This window comes from Hipposideros armiger, unplaced genomic scaffold (assembly GCF_001890085.2).
Source record: "Hipposideros armiger isolate ML-2016 unplaced genomic scaffold, ASM189008v1 scaffold_514, whole genome shotgun sequence".
Lineage (NCBI taxonomy): Eukaryota > Metazoa > Chordata > Mammalia > Chiroptera > Hipposideridae > Hipposideros > Hipposideros armiger.
This window is the reverse complement of record NW_017731864.1, coordinates 1,172,918-1,190,673: the sequence shown is the minus strand read 5'-3', so window position 1 is coordinate 1,190,673 and position 17,756 is coordinate 1,172,918. Positions and strand designations below refer to the sequence as shown.

Sequence of the window (17,756 nt, the reverse complement as noted above, 5' to 3'; positions counted from 1 at the left end):
CAGGGGCTGCAGCCTACGCCGTCGCCGGCAACTCATGGCAGCCCAGCTCCAGGTTGAGCTGTTGTTCAGCATCTTAGCTGTAGAGGGCAGTGTCACTGGGCCTCATATGTGGGATCTGAACTGGGTTCCTCTGGCGTCCCAAGCCAGTTCTTAACCATCGCGCCACTCAGCCGGCCCAGGATTCACAGTCTTTTTCCCACAATGGTTCCCATGACCGATGATATTGGCATAACAATACATCCCTGCCCCTGGGCATGTCCAGATTTTGACACAGTCGAAAATGACTATTGCAAACAATTAAAATTTGGACTATTTTGCAGTCTCCATAATTAAAAATTATACATTGGCAATCACCATCACACTGAGTACAGCTGCAGGTTATCATTCCAGCATTTTCCTCCCTACTCAGTAAAGCATGTGTCAGTGAGGCATGTCATTGTTAAGACATCACTAAATGTCTCACTTACTAATGATGTAATTTACTAAAAACCAAACAAAGGCAGACCCTCATCACCAACAAGAAACCTAAGTGCTTCAAAATGGTACCTTGTTTATCCGTAACAATGGACTCTAACCCCTCAGAACAGATTATGATGTGCCGGTGAGCTCTTGCTCTCCAGTTAGGGCTGCGGCTGGCTACACAGCAGACAACCCACAGCTGACAAAAGATGCACACTCTTTAATTTAGTAATTCTACTTGTAGGAATTTATCTTAAGTCAGTAATCAAGCAAGTGTATAAAGATGCATCCACAGGGATATCCATTGCATGGAAAGAACAATGCCCACCCACAGAGGATAGGTTAAATAAGTTATGCCCAACGTCATTTCGCTAATAGTGGACAGGTGAGAAGCCAGGTGTGTATTTATATGGGCCCCTTGTTAATTAAAGCATCTTATATTAATAGCTTTGTACATTATCTTCAGAAACAATTCTCTGGTTATATTATAGCCATGTTTCCTTCCATAGAACAGAAAGAAAATCTGAGTAGAACAATTATGGGAAGTTTTATTTCTTTGTTTTTATACCACGTGATGGCTTAAAACTGAAGTCTAACAGAAAGACAAGCTATTAACAATGGCTTCCCTTCTCACTGTTTGTCACATGGGTCTGACGCTGTCACATATATTTTGAAAATATAGTCTTTTAACTGAAGTGTATAGCTTCCATGTACATTTGGAGGGGAAAATAGTTTTGAGGTTAGCATTACGGGCGTTCATAAGAAATACCAGAGTGAGAAGTCTCCGAAGGGCAATCAATGGTTCAAAGTCAGCCTCCATTATTCTTGTGCGTGTGGTCTTGGCGAGTTGCCTATCATCTCTGAGCTCAGTTTCCTCACCTGTAAATTGGTCCCATGCACATTGCAGGATTGCTCTGAGGATCAAATGAGATTCCTTGAGAGCAATTTGTAAACTGAAAATTTCTACACAAATGCAAAGTGTTATAGTCCTCATCATCATGATGTCAACAAAACATGAAGAGCTTTTTCAACACTTATTGACATTTTTAGGTAAACCCTGCAGAGAGTAAGATTTTATAAGCAGAAAGTAGTCAAAATAGAACCTTTTGCTATTACCTAATATTTTGATTTAAAAAATCATAAACATGAGTTATTTTACATTTAGGCTATCTTTTTCAAGAAAATTTGACTTGGCGTAACTTTCCTGGTCTCCTGTAGTTAGCACCATCTAAATTGTTCCCTCTCCCATATGCCATAGCTTTAGCTTAGAATTTTTAAATTACATCATATGTTATTCGCCAGCTCAGAGTTTACCTAAATATGCAATTTCCATTGACTGGAAAAAGCTGCATTGCATTTGAATGAGTCTAATGAGAAGGCACAGAGCTGCTGCTTGTCTCAGAGGATTATGTACGATTGTACAGGGTTTATTTCTACCTCTTCACTTTAATTCAGAGAGAAAATACAGTACAGATGAACTCAGAAGTTCTGTTCTTAATACAACTGCGATTGGGGAGGCAGGCCTTTTAATACTTCACTTTTTTTCATTTGGAGATGAGAATAACACTGTCTTACAATTACTCCAGGAATGTTTTCAGGATAAAATAACACAGAGAGAGAGGCTCGTCGATCTTAAATTCGATCAAGGAACAGGTATAGACTAGCATAGGCTTGTTTCACATGTATTATAATAAGTAATGACTATGCCCCAGGGGTTTGTAAATACAGGGCTATATATTTTATATATTCAGATTTGTATATGCAGATTCAACCAGTCATTTTTGTTTTCGCACAGACTGTTGGTTTATCCTCTAAATGTGAATTGTATTATTAAAGTCACACATTGGAAATAAACACATGGGAAAACAGTCATCTTCTCTAGTATTCAAAGAAATATAATTTAACGTGAGCTGGAATATTATTTTATCCTTACTAAATTGGCAAGCAAGCAAACTAAAAAGTCCTCAGTGAGCGTGGACCCTACTCTTGGACATGTGATGATGGCGCTGTGGGTGGGTTCCGCGTGGTGGTGTGAGTCGGTGCAGCACTTATCCAAACCATTGGGAAACCTCTGTCAAGAACCAAATGCCTGATGGTCTATTCTAGAAGATCAGAGAACAACTGAACTGTTCTCTTCAGCGAGTCACTGTCCTGAGAAAGGATCTGTAGTAGATTTTTTTTTTAACTTAATGAATATATCCACTCAATGTGTGGCTCTGGAATGGAACCCCATGTGGACAAACCACCTGTGAAGGACTCTAAGGGGACCACTGGAATGAATATTAGATAATATTAAGGATTGTTATTCATTTTTTTGGCTGTGATAATGTTGTTTTGGCCATGTAGGAAAACGTTATTTTTCAGACATACCTCCTTAAGTATTTAGGGATGTAATTCCATGATGTCTGTGATTTACTTTAAAATACATTAGCATTTTAACACATTGAGGATGGGGCATTTAAATGTATAGACGCAAATCTGTGTCACCAGTCTACAATGTGTTAAAATGAATAAAAAAGACCTAAAATAACATACTATGTGACCTAGAAATTCTACTCCTAGGAATTTTTCCTCAGGAAATAATTTAATAGTAGAAAAATGTATTAAAGATGTATAAACATCATTAAGCATAACAGCAAACAGAGATTACTTGAGTGGCCAACTGTAGGCAAAATTTGGATTAATTAACTTAATGTAGATCAATTCAATAAGCTATCTGCCAGTCATTTAAAAACAATAATTAGGAAAATTATGAAAGACTTGGAAAATTAATGATTCAGTGCTAATTAAAAAATCAGAATATAGAACTGTGGATATTATTTGCACTTTGTATGCATATGAAAAATTGTGTAAGGTGGTAGAATTATAGGTGTTTTGTTTTCAGTATTTCCTTAATGTTATCTTTTTGATTGAAAAATTGTTAAAATAAAAAAAGTAAGAACAGAAAAGAATAGCAAGGGCTGAAGTTGGAGATTTTATAAATTCACTGCCTCAAAGAGCAATCTCCAACTACTCAAGTTGTGACCCTTCTTTCTTTAGGGCATTTTGGAGTCCCTGGAGACAAGGGCTTGCCTGGCATTCAAGGACCCAAAGGACCACCAGGAAGACCAGGACAGCCTGGCTCCCCCGGACCCCCAGGGTGTCCAGGTACCTCGAAAGGCAGCCTGGAACCATCCCAGGCACTTATGCATCTCTTGGTGTATCCAAAAGAGCCAGCCTTCACTTAGACCTGGGCTCATCTCTGGCTCTGCCATTTTCCAGACCTGTGACATTGAACAAATCGCTTAAACTTACCTATTATTTACCTGTCTATTGGAGCTAGTCCTGTCTTACTGAGTTGGTCTGGGAGTAAACTAAGATAAAACCTGTGAAGTGCCTAACAGGGAGCCAGGCACACGGGGCTCCTTTCCAGCCCTCCCTCATTCACCTGCCATTCAGGACACTGCTTTTCTTTTCTCCTTTAGACTTAAGGTAAATATCACACATACAGCACACCATTTTAATGGCTCCTCTTCCTGCAGTCAGAATACAGTGAGAGTCTAAAATCGTAATTGGCAACTTTAATTGCTCAAAGTGTAGTTTCTTCTTCTGAGGTTCAGTGCATTTTTCTCCCTAGAGTTAGGAGAGAAATAAAACAGTATTCCAGGTTACTCATATTTTAAGGATGTAGATGACCTTCCCAGTTAATGTAACTCATATCTCACCTGGGTATCTGCAAAACCTGGCTGTCATCCTCAGGTAATCCAGGGATGCCTGGGCCAATGGGACATCCAGGAGAAATGGGGGATCCTGGACCAAGAGGCCTCATGGGGTATCCAGGGACACCTGGTCTCCCAGGAATAAAAGGTAAGTCAAAAGGTGGCCTGAACCCATCAGAAAGATCCAGCCCATTGGGGCAAATTCACAGTGCCTTTCCCGTACCTGAGAGACATGGCGCTTGGTCATGGCTGGTTCCTACTGTCATTAGCTCCTTCCTATACTTTCTTTATTATTATTATTATTATTATTATTATTATTATTATTATTTTATTAGTTTCAGGTGTTCAAAACAATGTAATACTTAGACATTTATACCCCTCACAAAGTGATAACTCCCCATCCCCAATCTACTACCCCTCTGACATCATATATAGCTGTTACAATTCCAGTGACTCTATTCCCTATGCTGTACTCCACATCCTGTGATTTTATATATATATATATATATATAATTATAGTTGACATTCAGTATTATTCAGCTTCAGCTTCAGGTGTACAGCACAGTGGCCAGGCATGTACTCAGGGCTTCAGGTCGTGTTCATCTAGTCTCCTGACCTGCCTGGCACCAGAATGATGGTGTTACCATCTCATTTTTTGAGGGCATTTCCCCTAGTGTTTTCCATGTGTAGGCATATTCATTTATTCTCTCCTCAGAGAGTTAAGCTCCTATTATGTCCTAGATTCTAAATACCCAATTTCAAAGAAAATAGACATGGTTTCTACTTCATGGAGCTCACAGTTTAGCAGGAGACACACATATTAAAAACATGTGTAAATAAATTTGTATTTACTAGCTGTGGTAAGTGGAAGGGAGAGAAAAGAATAAGATGCTAAGAAAGAGGAAATAGTATTCATTACCTTTGTTAAAGAAACATTTTTTTTCTTGGTTGAATTTTTTGACCTTTAAAGGTATAGTAGACTGGGTTTCATACAGATCTGATTAATATAAAATATGATATTATGTGATATAATATAATAAGTATAATTTATTATTAACAAGTTTTCATCCTCTCCCTTACTCATCCATGGTACTTACTCCTCTTCAGCTCATTTCTTCCATTTTTACTTTGTGTGTACCTCTAGCATAGTATTTGTATTCAATCATATTTGTTTGTTTAGAGGTCTTTCTCATAAAGTAGAATATGATTTTTTAAAATGGCAAGGACCATTTTTATATCCTTGGCATCCAGTAGATACCCAATTGAGTCTGTTGGTTGGTTATTATAAGTATTTTTAAATTTATGAATAAATTAATAAATGAAGAAATGGATAAATAGAAGAACGAACAACTGAGCTAGCAGCTATGAATTGGAGGGTCTTCACCTCAATCAACAATAGAAGAATCAAGCGTTACTTGGTAGATTTTTACAGCCAAGCCCTCTGTATCTCCTCTTCCTCCCTTTTCTTCCCACTGCCCTCTGCTTGTTGGCTAATGCATATACTAAATTTTGGGTAAATGAAAAGTACCTCCCTTTGGAAGAGTCGGAAATCCCTTCTTTCCAGTTTTATCATGGTACTGTTTTGAAAATCCTGATGATGTTTTTCCATACTCAGACCCGTTCACTCATCAGATAGCTTTCAAATCATTAGTTTTCCAGCGAATAGTAGTGTTGTATGTATTACCTGGAGCAATTCTGCAGAGAGGGAAGCCTTTTATTTTGAAAGTTGGTACACGTATGCATTTCTATGCAGTCAATTGACTTGTTGGGGAAAGTTCCCATCACAAGACAAGATATCTTGGTATTATTTTTCTCCCTCTTCACTGGCACTTTTAGTAATGTAAAGTCTAGTGATTTGTGATAAATTTAGGGTTTCCAGCACAATGATAATTATGTTACGAGTTTCTCTGGGTTGTGTGGCCATTTCCTATCTCTGGTGATCCATACAGCCCTGGTGGGGCGTTTTTTGGTCACTTTTTTGAGTATATGGAAGATGAAATTGGTAAAGAACCAAAAGAAAACATTTTCCATTATTAACCACTCTGACTGCATTCCCACTTCTTCCTCACCTCCTAGTGCAGCAAAATAGCAAGGGTTTTCAAGTGTCTTGGTGTCATAACAGTATACACCCAGGTTGACTACAATGACAAGGCTCATGTCATTATTGTTGAGTCTTCCTTTCCCTGAATTAGTTTGCATTTATCACATACCTTCAGTATGAGATGTTATTAAAAAGCAAATAGCTAATGAGTTTGATCAAAGAACAGAATCACTTGAAAAACTATCACCATCGCATCAGAATTCTGTGCTATGGAATACATTTGTTAAGAATGTGAGGAAATTAATATATCAACCCAAATATTCATATCAGCATACAGTTGTGGTGCTTTCTGACCATGGAGTGACACTGTTTCACTTCGAATAGCCCAGTGAACAACCAATCTTTAGAAGAAACAAACAAAACATGGAAATATCTTCCTAAAAATTAAAATGTCTACAATATAAATCCATTGTGGCACTTTATCATGCTGCTATAAAAATTAACCACACTCCGGCAGAAACACTTTGAACTGAGAAACTAAATATTTGAAGTATGCTCTAAATAAGTCAAGGGGCCTGATTTTCTTGTTTGAACAAACCAGCTGCTGAACTCAAAGTTGTTTGCTCTGCCAGAACAGGCCATATGGATTCTGAGTCCCGCATGTGCTCAATCAGATTTAAACTTTAACTTAAACATATGCTAACAATGGCTTGATTCCTAGACTTAAACTTTGACGTGCATATGCCCTCTAAAAGGAAGACACTCAATTCCTAGTTGGGCATTCGCATGGGACTGGAATCATGGAAACAGAAAGACAGCTATCTGTAGCATGGCAGCGACTGTCAAGAATGTGGATTAAGTTATTTTGGTTGGTGGCAAGTAAAATAAATTTCATAAGAACAAAACACCTTGAAATGTCTTTTATTAGCAAAGACATGCCATGCACCTTAGGGCTGTGAAAATCATAGCAACACGCCCCCTCCCTTTTCACAACTAGAGCGTTCCCCTCCCGCTCCACCCCCCACAGCACTCACCAGCCCTGTGGTAATTACCTGTTTGCTCTGTCAAATTCAGGGGTCGTTTCTCTCTGGTTCCTCATCGTCTCATTCAGCGCCTGTCACTAAATACATCTGGGGCCTAAAATCTCCAGGGGTGAGGAGACCATGTGTTAGGCCCTCATGCATTTCGTTAGTTGGCACTCAGGTATTTCCTGAATCAAAAATAAATAAGTCTGATTTCAGAATCTGTTTCGATCGGTTCCCAACCTTGTTGAACCATCACCTATAGACACGTAGGTCTCCCTTTCCCATCAGCTTTAACACTGGGTGACCAGCTGTCCTGGTTTGCTTGGGACTGAGAGGGTGTCTCAGGACACGGAACTTTCAGCGGTAGAACTGGGAAAGTCCCCAAGAAACAGGGACAACTTGGTCCCCCTACTAAAAGTATAAACTTGTACAAGGGCCCAAGGGGATAGTGCTTTCAGGCTTTAGAACAAAAGAAAACCTTAGAAAGGAAACTCAGTCACAAAGAATCTCTGGCTAACACAGATGGAGGCGATGATGACGATGAGGGCTGCAGGGGAGATTAGACTGACTGCAGGGAGAGCACCCAGCCTGTGAGTGCAGCCTTCAATGATGGTTGTTAAGCAAGAAGACAGCAGAGAGGTGAATAAAAATCCTCATTACCAAGGAATGTGCGTTGTTAGCGTAATTGCCTCTCATCTGCACTGTATATATTTTATGCATGAACAACTTTCTGATTTAGAGATGAGACTGATAAAAGAGCTTTCAGTAAAAAAGGAAAAATGGCCCTTAAAACCCTACCCAGATGTAGCTGCATTCAATTTAGAAAGATAACGCTGGGTCAGATAAGGGTCAGCCAGTTCAACAATGGCGGGGGCTGGGACTGTGACAACCCAGGATCTGGATGTGTTGATGTGACAATGGCGAGTTGTCAGAAGCTGAGACATTCCACCCCCAGCCAACTTTCCTTAACCATCAATCTTGGTGGCTTAAGCTGGAGATCAAAACACTGAAATAGCAAAGCAGTCTCAAAAAATTTATTATCATTTCAGATAGATTGCAATAAGTATCCGAATTTGGCAGATGAAGAAGGTCTGTGTGTTCCTTTGGTGCAAACTTGGAACATTGGCTCATAAATAGGAAAGCAGATTGGAAAATAAACTAAACCAGAACTGTTAAAAGTGGTTAGGAAATGAGATCTTTAGGGAAAATTAGGGTGCATTCCTATTTTTTTTTTTTTTGGTGCAAGAGAATATGGCTCATTTGTACCAATCTAAAGTTTAGATTTTAAAAATAGAATAACTGTTTTAAGGACTGATAATAAATAAAATGGAACCGGCTAACTTCCACCCTCTAATAATAGGTCCACAGAGGACTTGCTTTGATGAATGGATAATAATTAGCACTTGACTTATTTATAATACAAACAGATACCTCTAACTTCTCCAAATCTTACTCATCCTGTAACTCTATCACAGAAAGATGTGACAGGCAAACTGCAGTCCACTTATTTTTATAGCTTGCTCTCCACCTGCTCAATCCTTCACCCTTCACATTTTTTCATTCCCTCATTCGTTCATTCACTCATTCATGAAACACTTATTGAACACCTTCTGTGTGTCAGGAGTGACATCAAGTGGGTACATGGGAAGATGAGTAAGACCTGATCTTGCCCTTAATTGATTAGCCCAAAGCAAACCAGTCACCCAAAGACATGATTACTGTTCAGCATGGGACTGGCATGGGGCATCTAGGGAGTCTGTGTAGGTGCCGTGGGGTAGGTGAGGTAGGTGAGTAACACAGTTTCTGTGTGTTACTCATGTTATTATCACAAATGCAAGGGATGTGGTCCTACACTGAATGAATGGCTGGCTGTGCACTGAGGGGCTTTTAGCCTTGGATGAGAAAAGACAGCTACTTGCTGGAAGGTCTCTTAATGAAAGAGGAAGGTTACCAGGCTTGGCCAGGGGCTGAAGAGAAGTTTCTTTCTCCCAAATCAGTCAGTGGGACAAGACGTCGGGAGGTAGTGGCAGAGGGCTTGGCCCACGGGAGATCTTCTGTCCATATTATTATCTGCCTTTCCTTGCTCTAGCCCTCGCTTTCTTCCCTCTACTCCCTGCTTGTAAATCTATACATTTATATACTCTACATATATTTCATATTATTGGTGTGCAATGCATTGTAATATAAATATATTATAAATATATAGATATTACAAATACCTATATATTTATAAATCTGTAGATCTTAGGCATTCAGTGTTCAGTGACAACTTAAGTCAGGTTGGTAGATGTCTCCTCTGATGTCTGACAGAAAGTTCTGAGAGAAGATGGCGGCATCATTGAGATCATATCTAGTTACAGAGACTAGAGTTTTCAATGATCACCATGAAGTTAATTTAGTTTCTGAAAAGAGGTATCAGGACGGTTCTTTTTGAAAGAAATGGTTGTAAAGATAGAGCTGCAGCCAAACTTGACCTGTAAGCCTGTTCTTTCGGAGAAGCACAGTGCTTAAAAGAAAAAAAAGAAAAGAAAAAAAGTTAGGGCATGCACTCCCCAGTGTGCCACAGGCCCCACCTGTCCTGGCGATCTTATTATACTTACCTGCAGACAGACATTACAATTTACAGACCATGGTAGAATGTTCAGATCCTGACCCTGCGAGGAGGGAGGCCTGGGTTTGCTGCCATCCAGTTTCTTCCCCCGTCTAGGGTGATTTTGTTGTCATGAAATTGAAGGTCACTTCCTCCACCAAAGATTCAGTAATTCTACATGGTATTTGATTAGAGAGAAAGATGTTCATGAAATGGTCATAAGCTGACAGCCAAGCTTTAAAACCAAAGGAATGGATGTGTTAAGCAACCTTGGAAGACAACGTCCATCAAATGAATGTGTTGAAGAACAACCCCTGGCATAGATTCAGCCCTGATAATGACATCTAGATGGTTGAGATCTCACAGTTCCTGCCTGGGGAAATCTGTCTGTCTCCATCAGCAAATCCTCCTCTGGGCGGTGCCTGCAAGTTCTGCCAAGTGAAGTCCCATGGTCTTCCCCTGTGGGTCACAGGCCTCTGATGTGTTTCAGGTCCCCCCGGGTTACCTGGCCTGGACGGCCTGCATGGTTTAAAGGGCCAGAAAGGAACCAAAGGCGCTTCAGGTATGAGAAAACCCTCTGTGAGAGACTCAACTGCAGTAAGTGGACCTCTGGTATTTCCAAAGTTCATAAGATTTGGGCTGTGAAACTAAGAAACTGGCTTGGCTTAGAAAGGAAGACTTTTTTTTTTTTTTTTTTTTTTTTTAGCTGAGCCATCCTGCTACCTGTTGGCAGCTCAGCGGCTGCTCAGCTCAGGCTGGACTCGAACCACTGTTGCTCAGAGCTCAAACTCTTGAGCGAGCTCTTAACCAACTGAGCCATTCGGCCAGCCCTGTGGCTTGGCTTAGAGACACGATATTGGAAGTATTTTTAATGTTGAAATGACTTATATAAAAAGGACCCTTGAGAAAACCCAATTTAAGAAGGAATGGCTGATTAATGGTGCCTTTTGTTGATGCTGCTTGGGACTATTGCTCTCCTAAAAATACTCTGAATAATTGCTTAGGTGGAGCTAGATTTCACAATATTCTGAGGAACAGATAAACAGTCGGCATTTTCTTCCCTATTGTTTTAAGTGTGGTAATGCCAAATACAACCATGTGAGTCCAATTAGTACTATGAGCATCCCTCAATAGCCTGCTACTAAAATAAGTTACCTGTACAAATTGCTATTATTTTTGGTATATCAAATAGGGAGTCAACCAACAACTGAATTTTAGCTTGTTCCGTCATTTGAATATAATGCACGTTTGTTGCATTACTTTCTCAGAAAAATAGCTCACCATCAGACACAGTAGCTGAATGAGATGTATAGATTTGAGGAGCTAAAGGGTTGAATTGTTGTGCTTCCAAATTTGTGTCTGTTAAATCTTTATACAGTTTGGAAGGTCAACAAGTAATTTGGGACACTTAGGATTCCTTCAGCGGCTCTTTCAAAGAGTCTGATAAAATGTGGGTCCCCTCCAAGAAACCAGTGAGGCTCTGTGTTTTCAGTGTGGAACTCCACAATAATTGGATTTATATGTCAGTTTCCACCTTCAATTTCAAACCATTTCATTCATAATTATTGTTGAATCTTATTTGTTTTCAGTTTTTTGTCATAGAGGTTGGAGGGTTGGTATTGTCATTAAGCCTTTGTTTTCTCTTAAAATGGAAAATAATTATAAAGTAAATGAAACCTATGGGTGACCAGTGTGATGGATCTTAAGAGAGTAAGCGGCAATTCGGGAAGTGGACGCGGCCATTTGGACATGGTTGCCGCCAGTGGTCAGTCTCCACAGAGCCGGCTGCTTCCCTTTTACACCCCTACTCGGAAGCAGTTCCTGTCCAGGCACTATGACAAGGACAAATAAGAAGATGCAGTGCTAACGCTGTTTTCTTCATTAAGGCTGGAATGCAAAGGGCCCACCTGGGCCAATGGGAATACCTGGGCTGAAAGGGGAGACGGGAGACCCCGGAAGCCCAGGAATTTCTCCTCCAGGCCTTTTTGGAGAAAAAGGTCCCCCAGGTCCCCCAGGTAAGAAGCAGCATGCTTTGCCCCTTTTTCTCAATAATGAAATCAAAACTTCACAAATGCAGTGAGGCTCACATCTGAATATGTCCTTCCTCAGGGAGACCTGGACCGCCTGGGCCTCCAGGTATCAGAGGAAGGGCTCCTAAGGGTGACATTCCTGAGCCGGGTCCACCTGGAGATCAAGGACCTCCTGGCCCTGATGGCCCAAGAGGTATGAGAACCTCGTGGCAAAGGCTGGTGACGCCCCTTTTCTTAGATGCTGCCAGCTCAGTTGGGATGTGGGACCAGCGAGTGCAGAGTAGAAGCACCTCAGCCCCATCAGTTGGGCAGATGGAAAAGGTAGGAATGCGGGCAGCGGTGGGCTGGCAGGACCATACCCAGGACGAGCGCTTAGGCCCCTCACCCTTCTATTTCAACCTTACCAGACCACCTCTCTGTGGGTACAACTGTGACCAGGGGCAGCCTTTCCCATCGCCAGCTCGATGCTCAGCATGAGGTTTCAGAAGTGGCTGGCAGGAGGAAATCTCCCCCTCGGTGTGGGTCAGCAGCACCTGCCACATAAACCAGTGCTGTTGGCCCAGAGCGACAGGCCCCAGGCCTGGCATGCACACAGAAACAGTCCCTTCGTGTGCTGCTAACAGGACATTTTGTTCCTCTCACCAGTTCACAGGGACAAACTCGAGCAAGGCAATATTTAACAAAATAGGGTTGGACCAGAGCTGGCCGGGGAGTCGGGAGGCGAGCATGGCTCAGAGCAGATGATCATATTCCCACTAACCCCACAGAACGCTTTTAGAGAAACGCAAACCCACCGTCTTTACATGTTTAGTGTTTTAGTAAAGGTGGGATTACAATATTTTACAATTCTATTTTACTACAAAAAATAAAAGTTCTTCAAACTGTGATAACTATAGAAGCTAAGTAGGAATAGAATTGGGCTCAATTCCTATGTGTAGACTTGTTTTCAAATAGGTTTATAAGCTTAATTGGGGGAACATTCTTTTCATATCAGCCAAATTTTATCACAAGCCTATCATCCATTTATTCATATGTCTGTCTACATCTATCTATCTATCTATCATCTATCTTACCTATCATCTACCTATTTATATCTATCTATCTATCTATCTATCTATCTATCTATTTATCATCTTTCATCTATCTTTTCTACCTACCTATCATCTACCTATTTATATCTATCTATCTATCTATCTATCATCTATCATCTATCTATCTTTGTATTAGAGCAGTTGGGTGGCAATGCAAACAAAAGTCATAAACTGATACTTCCAAAAGGAATGTCTCTGAAGGGAAGGAAGGCTTTGCATAGGTTCATGTTGTCTAACAGTTACTGACAAGACTATTTCTCAGCTTGGGCTCCATGAGACCCACTCTGTTTCACTTCTGATACTACTGAGTTTCTTATTCTTCTAAATCCCTCTATCCCTTGCTTGCAAACCATTAAATTACTTTCCTTAAGAAGCTCTCAAGCAGGCAGCACACAACACACATCTGTCTCTGACTAAAATCAATTTTTTGCCTCTTCCCTGTGGTCAGGAGCACCCGGGCCTCCAGGGCCCCCTGGGAGTGTTGACCTTCTGCGAGGGGAGCCGGGTGATTATGGTGAGCCGGGGCCTCCCGGTCCCAAGGGCCCGCCAGGCCCTCCAGGACGGAAAGGCTTCCCAGGATGTGATGGGCCACCTGGCCAGAAAGGTATGCATGCAAGTTGTTCCTTAAGTAGCACGTGAAGACTTTCGTTTTCTTGCCCTTAAGGGTCTGGGGTACTGGACCACCATGAGCTAACTCCTATTTCCTATGGAGACAGTGATGACATTTCCCAATATCTTGACTTTCCAAAAATCCTAAAGTTTGGGTAACAGTTGGACAAGAAGCACAAGTTCATCTTTTGCCCCTAATAACATACTTGATCACCTTCTAGACAAGAATTGAACAACAGAAACACAATGCAAGCTACCTGTGTCATGAAAAAGTCGAGTAGCCACATTTAAAAAAAAAAAAGTAAAGAAGAAAAGTAAAATTAATTTTCATGCTTGATTTCATTTAACATAATATATTCAAATATTATTTTAACATATAATCAATAGAAATTATCAGTGGGACAGTCGGGGCTGGTTATATAAACCTCTCCCAAGTAAGAAACCCCTCTTTCCTGCCTTTGAAGTCTAGTGTGTATTTTACACGGACAGTACAACCCAGTTTGGACCTGCCTGTTTCACGTGTTCAATAGCCACATGTGGTTAGTGGCTTCTGTATTAAACAGTTCCGTTTAGACTGCTGACTTTACTCTTATGGGTTCACAAAAGAGGCTCCATTACTGAATTCCTCTATTACTGCAGGCTGAAATATTTATTTTTATTAGTTTTGACCTAACTGCTAACCTTAGTTTTTAGTCACCAGGATTTCAGAGAATTATTAGGTTCACAGAACTTTTTTGTTGAAAAGGGTGCAATCATGATTATCCATTTGAACTCTCTTATGTCATAAATAAAGAAGCTAGATATGAGAGAAGCAAATGTTAAAGCTTGCAGGAGCCCAATAACTAGGGCCCTACCTGACTTCTGAAACAAATGTGAAACAAGGCAAAAGATCCGGGCAGAGGGGAGATCAAAATCCCCTGAGGCTGTCAGGACAATGATGCAAATGGCGTCCCTGGAATTGTGCAGTACACAACCTGTACGATGGTACATAACCACCTTCTTCACCTTTACTAGCAATAAAATAAATTTTAGTGAATGTGGCTTCTATCTGCAGGTAGGTGGGCTTCCAATCATTGAACCCCAGAGTTGGACAGACATGCTATCACTCTAGTCACCAAGAGGAAGGAGGAAGGCGCTGGCTACACAACCTTCCTCTCTCAAGTAAAGACATTCCACCTCCTCAGTTGCTACTCTACAGAATAAACCACCCACCGGAAATAAACTTCAGGATTGGGGAAATAGCATGCATATAAATAACAGCGACCTACAAAAGGATATACAGAGAGTTAGAAATATTGGTGGAACATTAATCATGCTTCTTCCCTCCCTTGGCAGTGGGCATAAGGGCCAAAGAATGCACAACTGTGAAAAAGATGAGGGAGTTTATTTCAGTTTTCCTTTTTAAATTCACACATTGGGAAATATTTTATCAATTCCACAGACATTTATTAAGCACCGACAGGTATATAACAGTCAGAGTCCCCACTCTTATTAAGCATAGAGTTTCACGGGGGAAGACAGACATTCACAATAAAAGATCCACTCATATAAACTGAGATAGGGGCCCTGAGTGAAGGGACACACTTTTGTGAAAGCTTATCAAAAAGCAACTGGACTTCAGCTGGGGTTCCAGGGAGGGCTGCCCTGAGAAAATGAGGCTTGAGGTGCACCCCACAGAATTAGGAGGACTTTGTGGACGAGGAAGAAGCGAAGGGATAGCCTGTGCCAGTCACTGATGACTGGTGCAGCTGAAACTGAGAGAGCGGGAGGAACTCAGGGCTGGGGGCATGTCGTCTCCAGGTAGCGAAGCATCTTCCCTTGTTTCTCCTTCAGTTCCAGTCCTTGGGCTGTCTCCAAAGACAGTTCAGGATTAAGGGCTTTTCATGCTAATTTAGTCCTGGTCATGGAAGCATCTTCCTTGGTCCTTTTAATGGATTACCGTGTTTCCTTCAGACAAAGGCAGCTCTTCTCAGCTTTACAGGAAAAAACTGAGAGACGACTCTTGACCCAGAAGCCAACGTGACTTGGCCCTGCATTTTGTTGGAGTGAACCTTTGAGTTCAATCCATCAAACTTTCATTGCTCTTATACTGCTTTGTTCCAGTGCCCTGGTTTTTATATGTTCCTAGGACCAATGGGATTCCAGGGGCCGCAGGGGCCACATGGACTTCCTGGGTCACCTGGAGAGAAGGGTTTACCTGGCCCTCCAGGCAGACAAGGGCCCCCTGGTCATCCAGGTAAGCTTCTAATGCGTAATCACCTCCACCCAGCAGCCCACACACGGCACTTTGTTTAAACACTTACTCTGACAGTCTCATCTCGCAGAAAGTAATTCTTCCGAAACTACCAGCAAATTCTTATGAGTTTAGCCCTTTGTGATAGAGAGGTTATATTTATTAAAAAGTCTCATCATGTTTGGTAACTAGTATTTATTACCAGAACAAGTATATTTGAAAATTAGGAATTGATGTTACATATACCATTTCTGTGATGCATAAGTCTGTGTTCCCTCACCCAAGAGGCGAAGACTGATCTCATGATGGCTTGGTGAGGATTTGTACATTCAGCTCCTATCCCTGAACTCCCATGGATTTTCCTAGGTGCTTTATTTAATGTTTTCTGTAAAGTACATTAATTCCTCCAAAGTTGAAAGGCTATTTAAGCCTGGTAGGCAACACGTTTTCATCACAGTGTCAAAATAAGCCAAGGACAAGTTGAAAGGGCAAACAGATGAGTGTGTTTGAGATCGGCAGAATAATCTTTCAAGATCCTAAATCAATATTATGGTAATGTGGTGTTAGTTGAGAATATTTCGCAATCTCCCAAAATTAGCACTCTAGTCCAAAAAAATAAATAAACTGCACTGCTTTGTAGTGGATTATAGTCCAACATGACAAAAAGTTGATACTTTGATTCATATCATATTTCCTTTCTTTGCATAACCTATAAAACTTGGCAAATTAATATGGAATTTTCAGAAGCCTTTAAATGGACAGGATTTCTGTATACATTACATTGGGGGCATACTGGCCGTAAGAAATGAACTTCAATTTTATGTTGCACAAGAGAATTTTGTTTCAGGATTTTCTAGGTAGGAAAACTCCATTACTAAATAATAGCCGTTCTTGTCAGTTACACTATGCGGACTTTTTATGTAAATATGATGCCGTCACACTGCTTGTCATCAATGCTGCCCTCAAATTATGATTTATGTTCTCAACCCATTTCACTTTCCTCCTTATTCACAATTTAAAATCTCTTCCCGCCATATGAAAACCACTGTGTGGCCTCGTGTTTTTGGCTTTGGATCGCTCCAGGATTCAGAGGTAAGCATTGCTATAAAATTAATAATTTCCTCTAAATCTGCTTTCCAGTCATTTCCAGCCTTTTTCACTTTACTTGTGAGTTAAACTTTGTTACATTTTTATACATGGGGTGCTGTGATTATATTAGGTGTTCATGACTTTGCTTCCTCGTTACAGATACAGTGAGCCCATATTAGAGTGTCCTTTACAGGTTGTCAAGGCATTGTAGAAACTCAGCTTATATTATTTCAATTCAGGCACCGAGTACAAGTGCTTTCTCTGTCAAATGCTACAGTACATACCAGTGTAAATCTCTTTTATAAATTTCCAATATAAATACATAGAACATCCCTAAAATAATCAGTACCAACAACGTGAAAAGAGGGGTCCTTCACACCCAGGAAGGGACTGTGACAAGCCTTTCCTATACGCCCGACCTGCATTTGCAAGGAACAAACTTTCTTGTGTGTTAAAATGAAAACGCCAGTATTCTTTTCAACTGCGGGTTCACTCGATCCTCCACAATGCAAAAGCAACTTATTTTGTTTCTGGCATTTTCAAAGAGAATAAAAAGAGTTTCTCAAAAGAAGAAAAGCAGAGCTGTGAATGCTTGCATCTGTTTTTCCCAGGCATCTGTCATTAACCCTAATGAAAGCTGCCCTGAATACAACAAACACCCTATTTTATTTTTAGGGCCCTTAAAAGAGGTGCCGTGGCTCCTTTATTTCAGCTTCTGGTTTATTAAAAAGTAAAGAGAAGCAAAATCATAATTTAAAAAATATTCTGCTATTTTAAATATTTATATTTGAAAATTACAGTTGGCATTTTCACTTCAATCCTTTTATTGTTTCTCTGTGACTGTATGTATCAACTCATCGGGAGGTAACATCAAAGTCCTAAATCTGAAGT

General features: G+C 40.7%; 1 protein-coding gene across 1 annotated transcript in view; it reads left to right on the top strand.

Moving 5' to 3' along the window:
* COL4A4 (collagen type IV alpha 4 chain) overlaps nucleotides 1–17,756 on the top strand; it is a 67,608-nt gene that overhangs the window by 37,893 nt on the left and 11,959 nt on the right. The window contains exons 24-31 of the mRNA XM_019668062.1: nucleotides 3,499–3,606; nucleotides 4,198–4,305; nucleotides 10,304–10,375; nucleotides 11,700–11,828; nucleotides 11,923–12,036; nucleotides 13,383–13,538; nucleotides 15,672–15,779; nucleotides 16,860–16,868. Coding sequence (XP_019523607.1) covers nucleotides 3,499–3,606; nucleotides 4,198–4,305; nucleotides 10,304–10,375; nucleotides 11,700–11,828; nucleotides 11,923–12,036; nucleotides 13,383–13,538; nucleotides 15,672–15,779; nucleotides 16,860–16,868 — 804 coding nt within the window. The remainder of the gene's footprint in view (nucleotides 1–3,498; nucleotides 3,607–4,197; nucleotides 4,306–10,303; nucleotides 10,376–11,699; nucleotides 11,829–11,922; nucleotides 12,037–13,382; nucleotides 13,539–15,671; nucleotides 15,780–16,859; nucleotides 16,869–17,756) is intronic.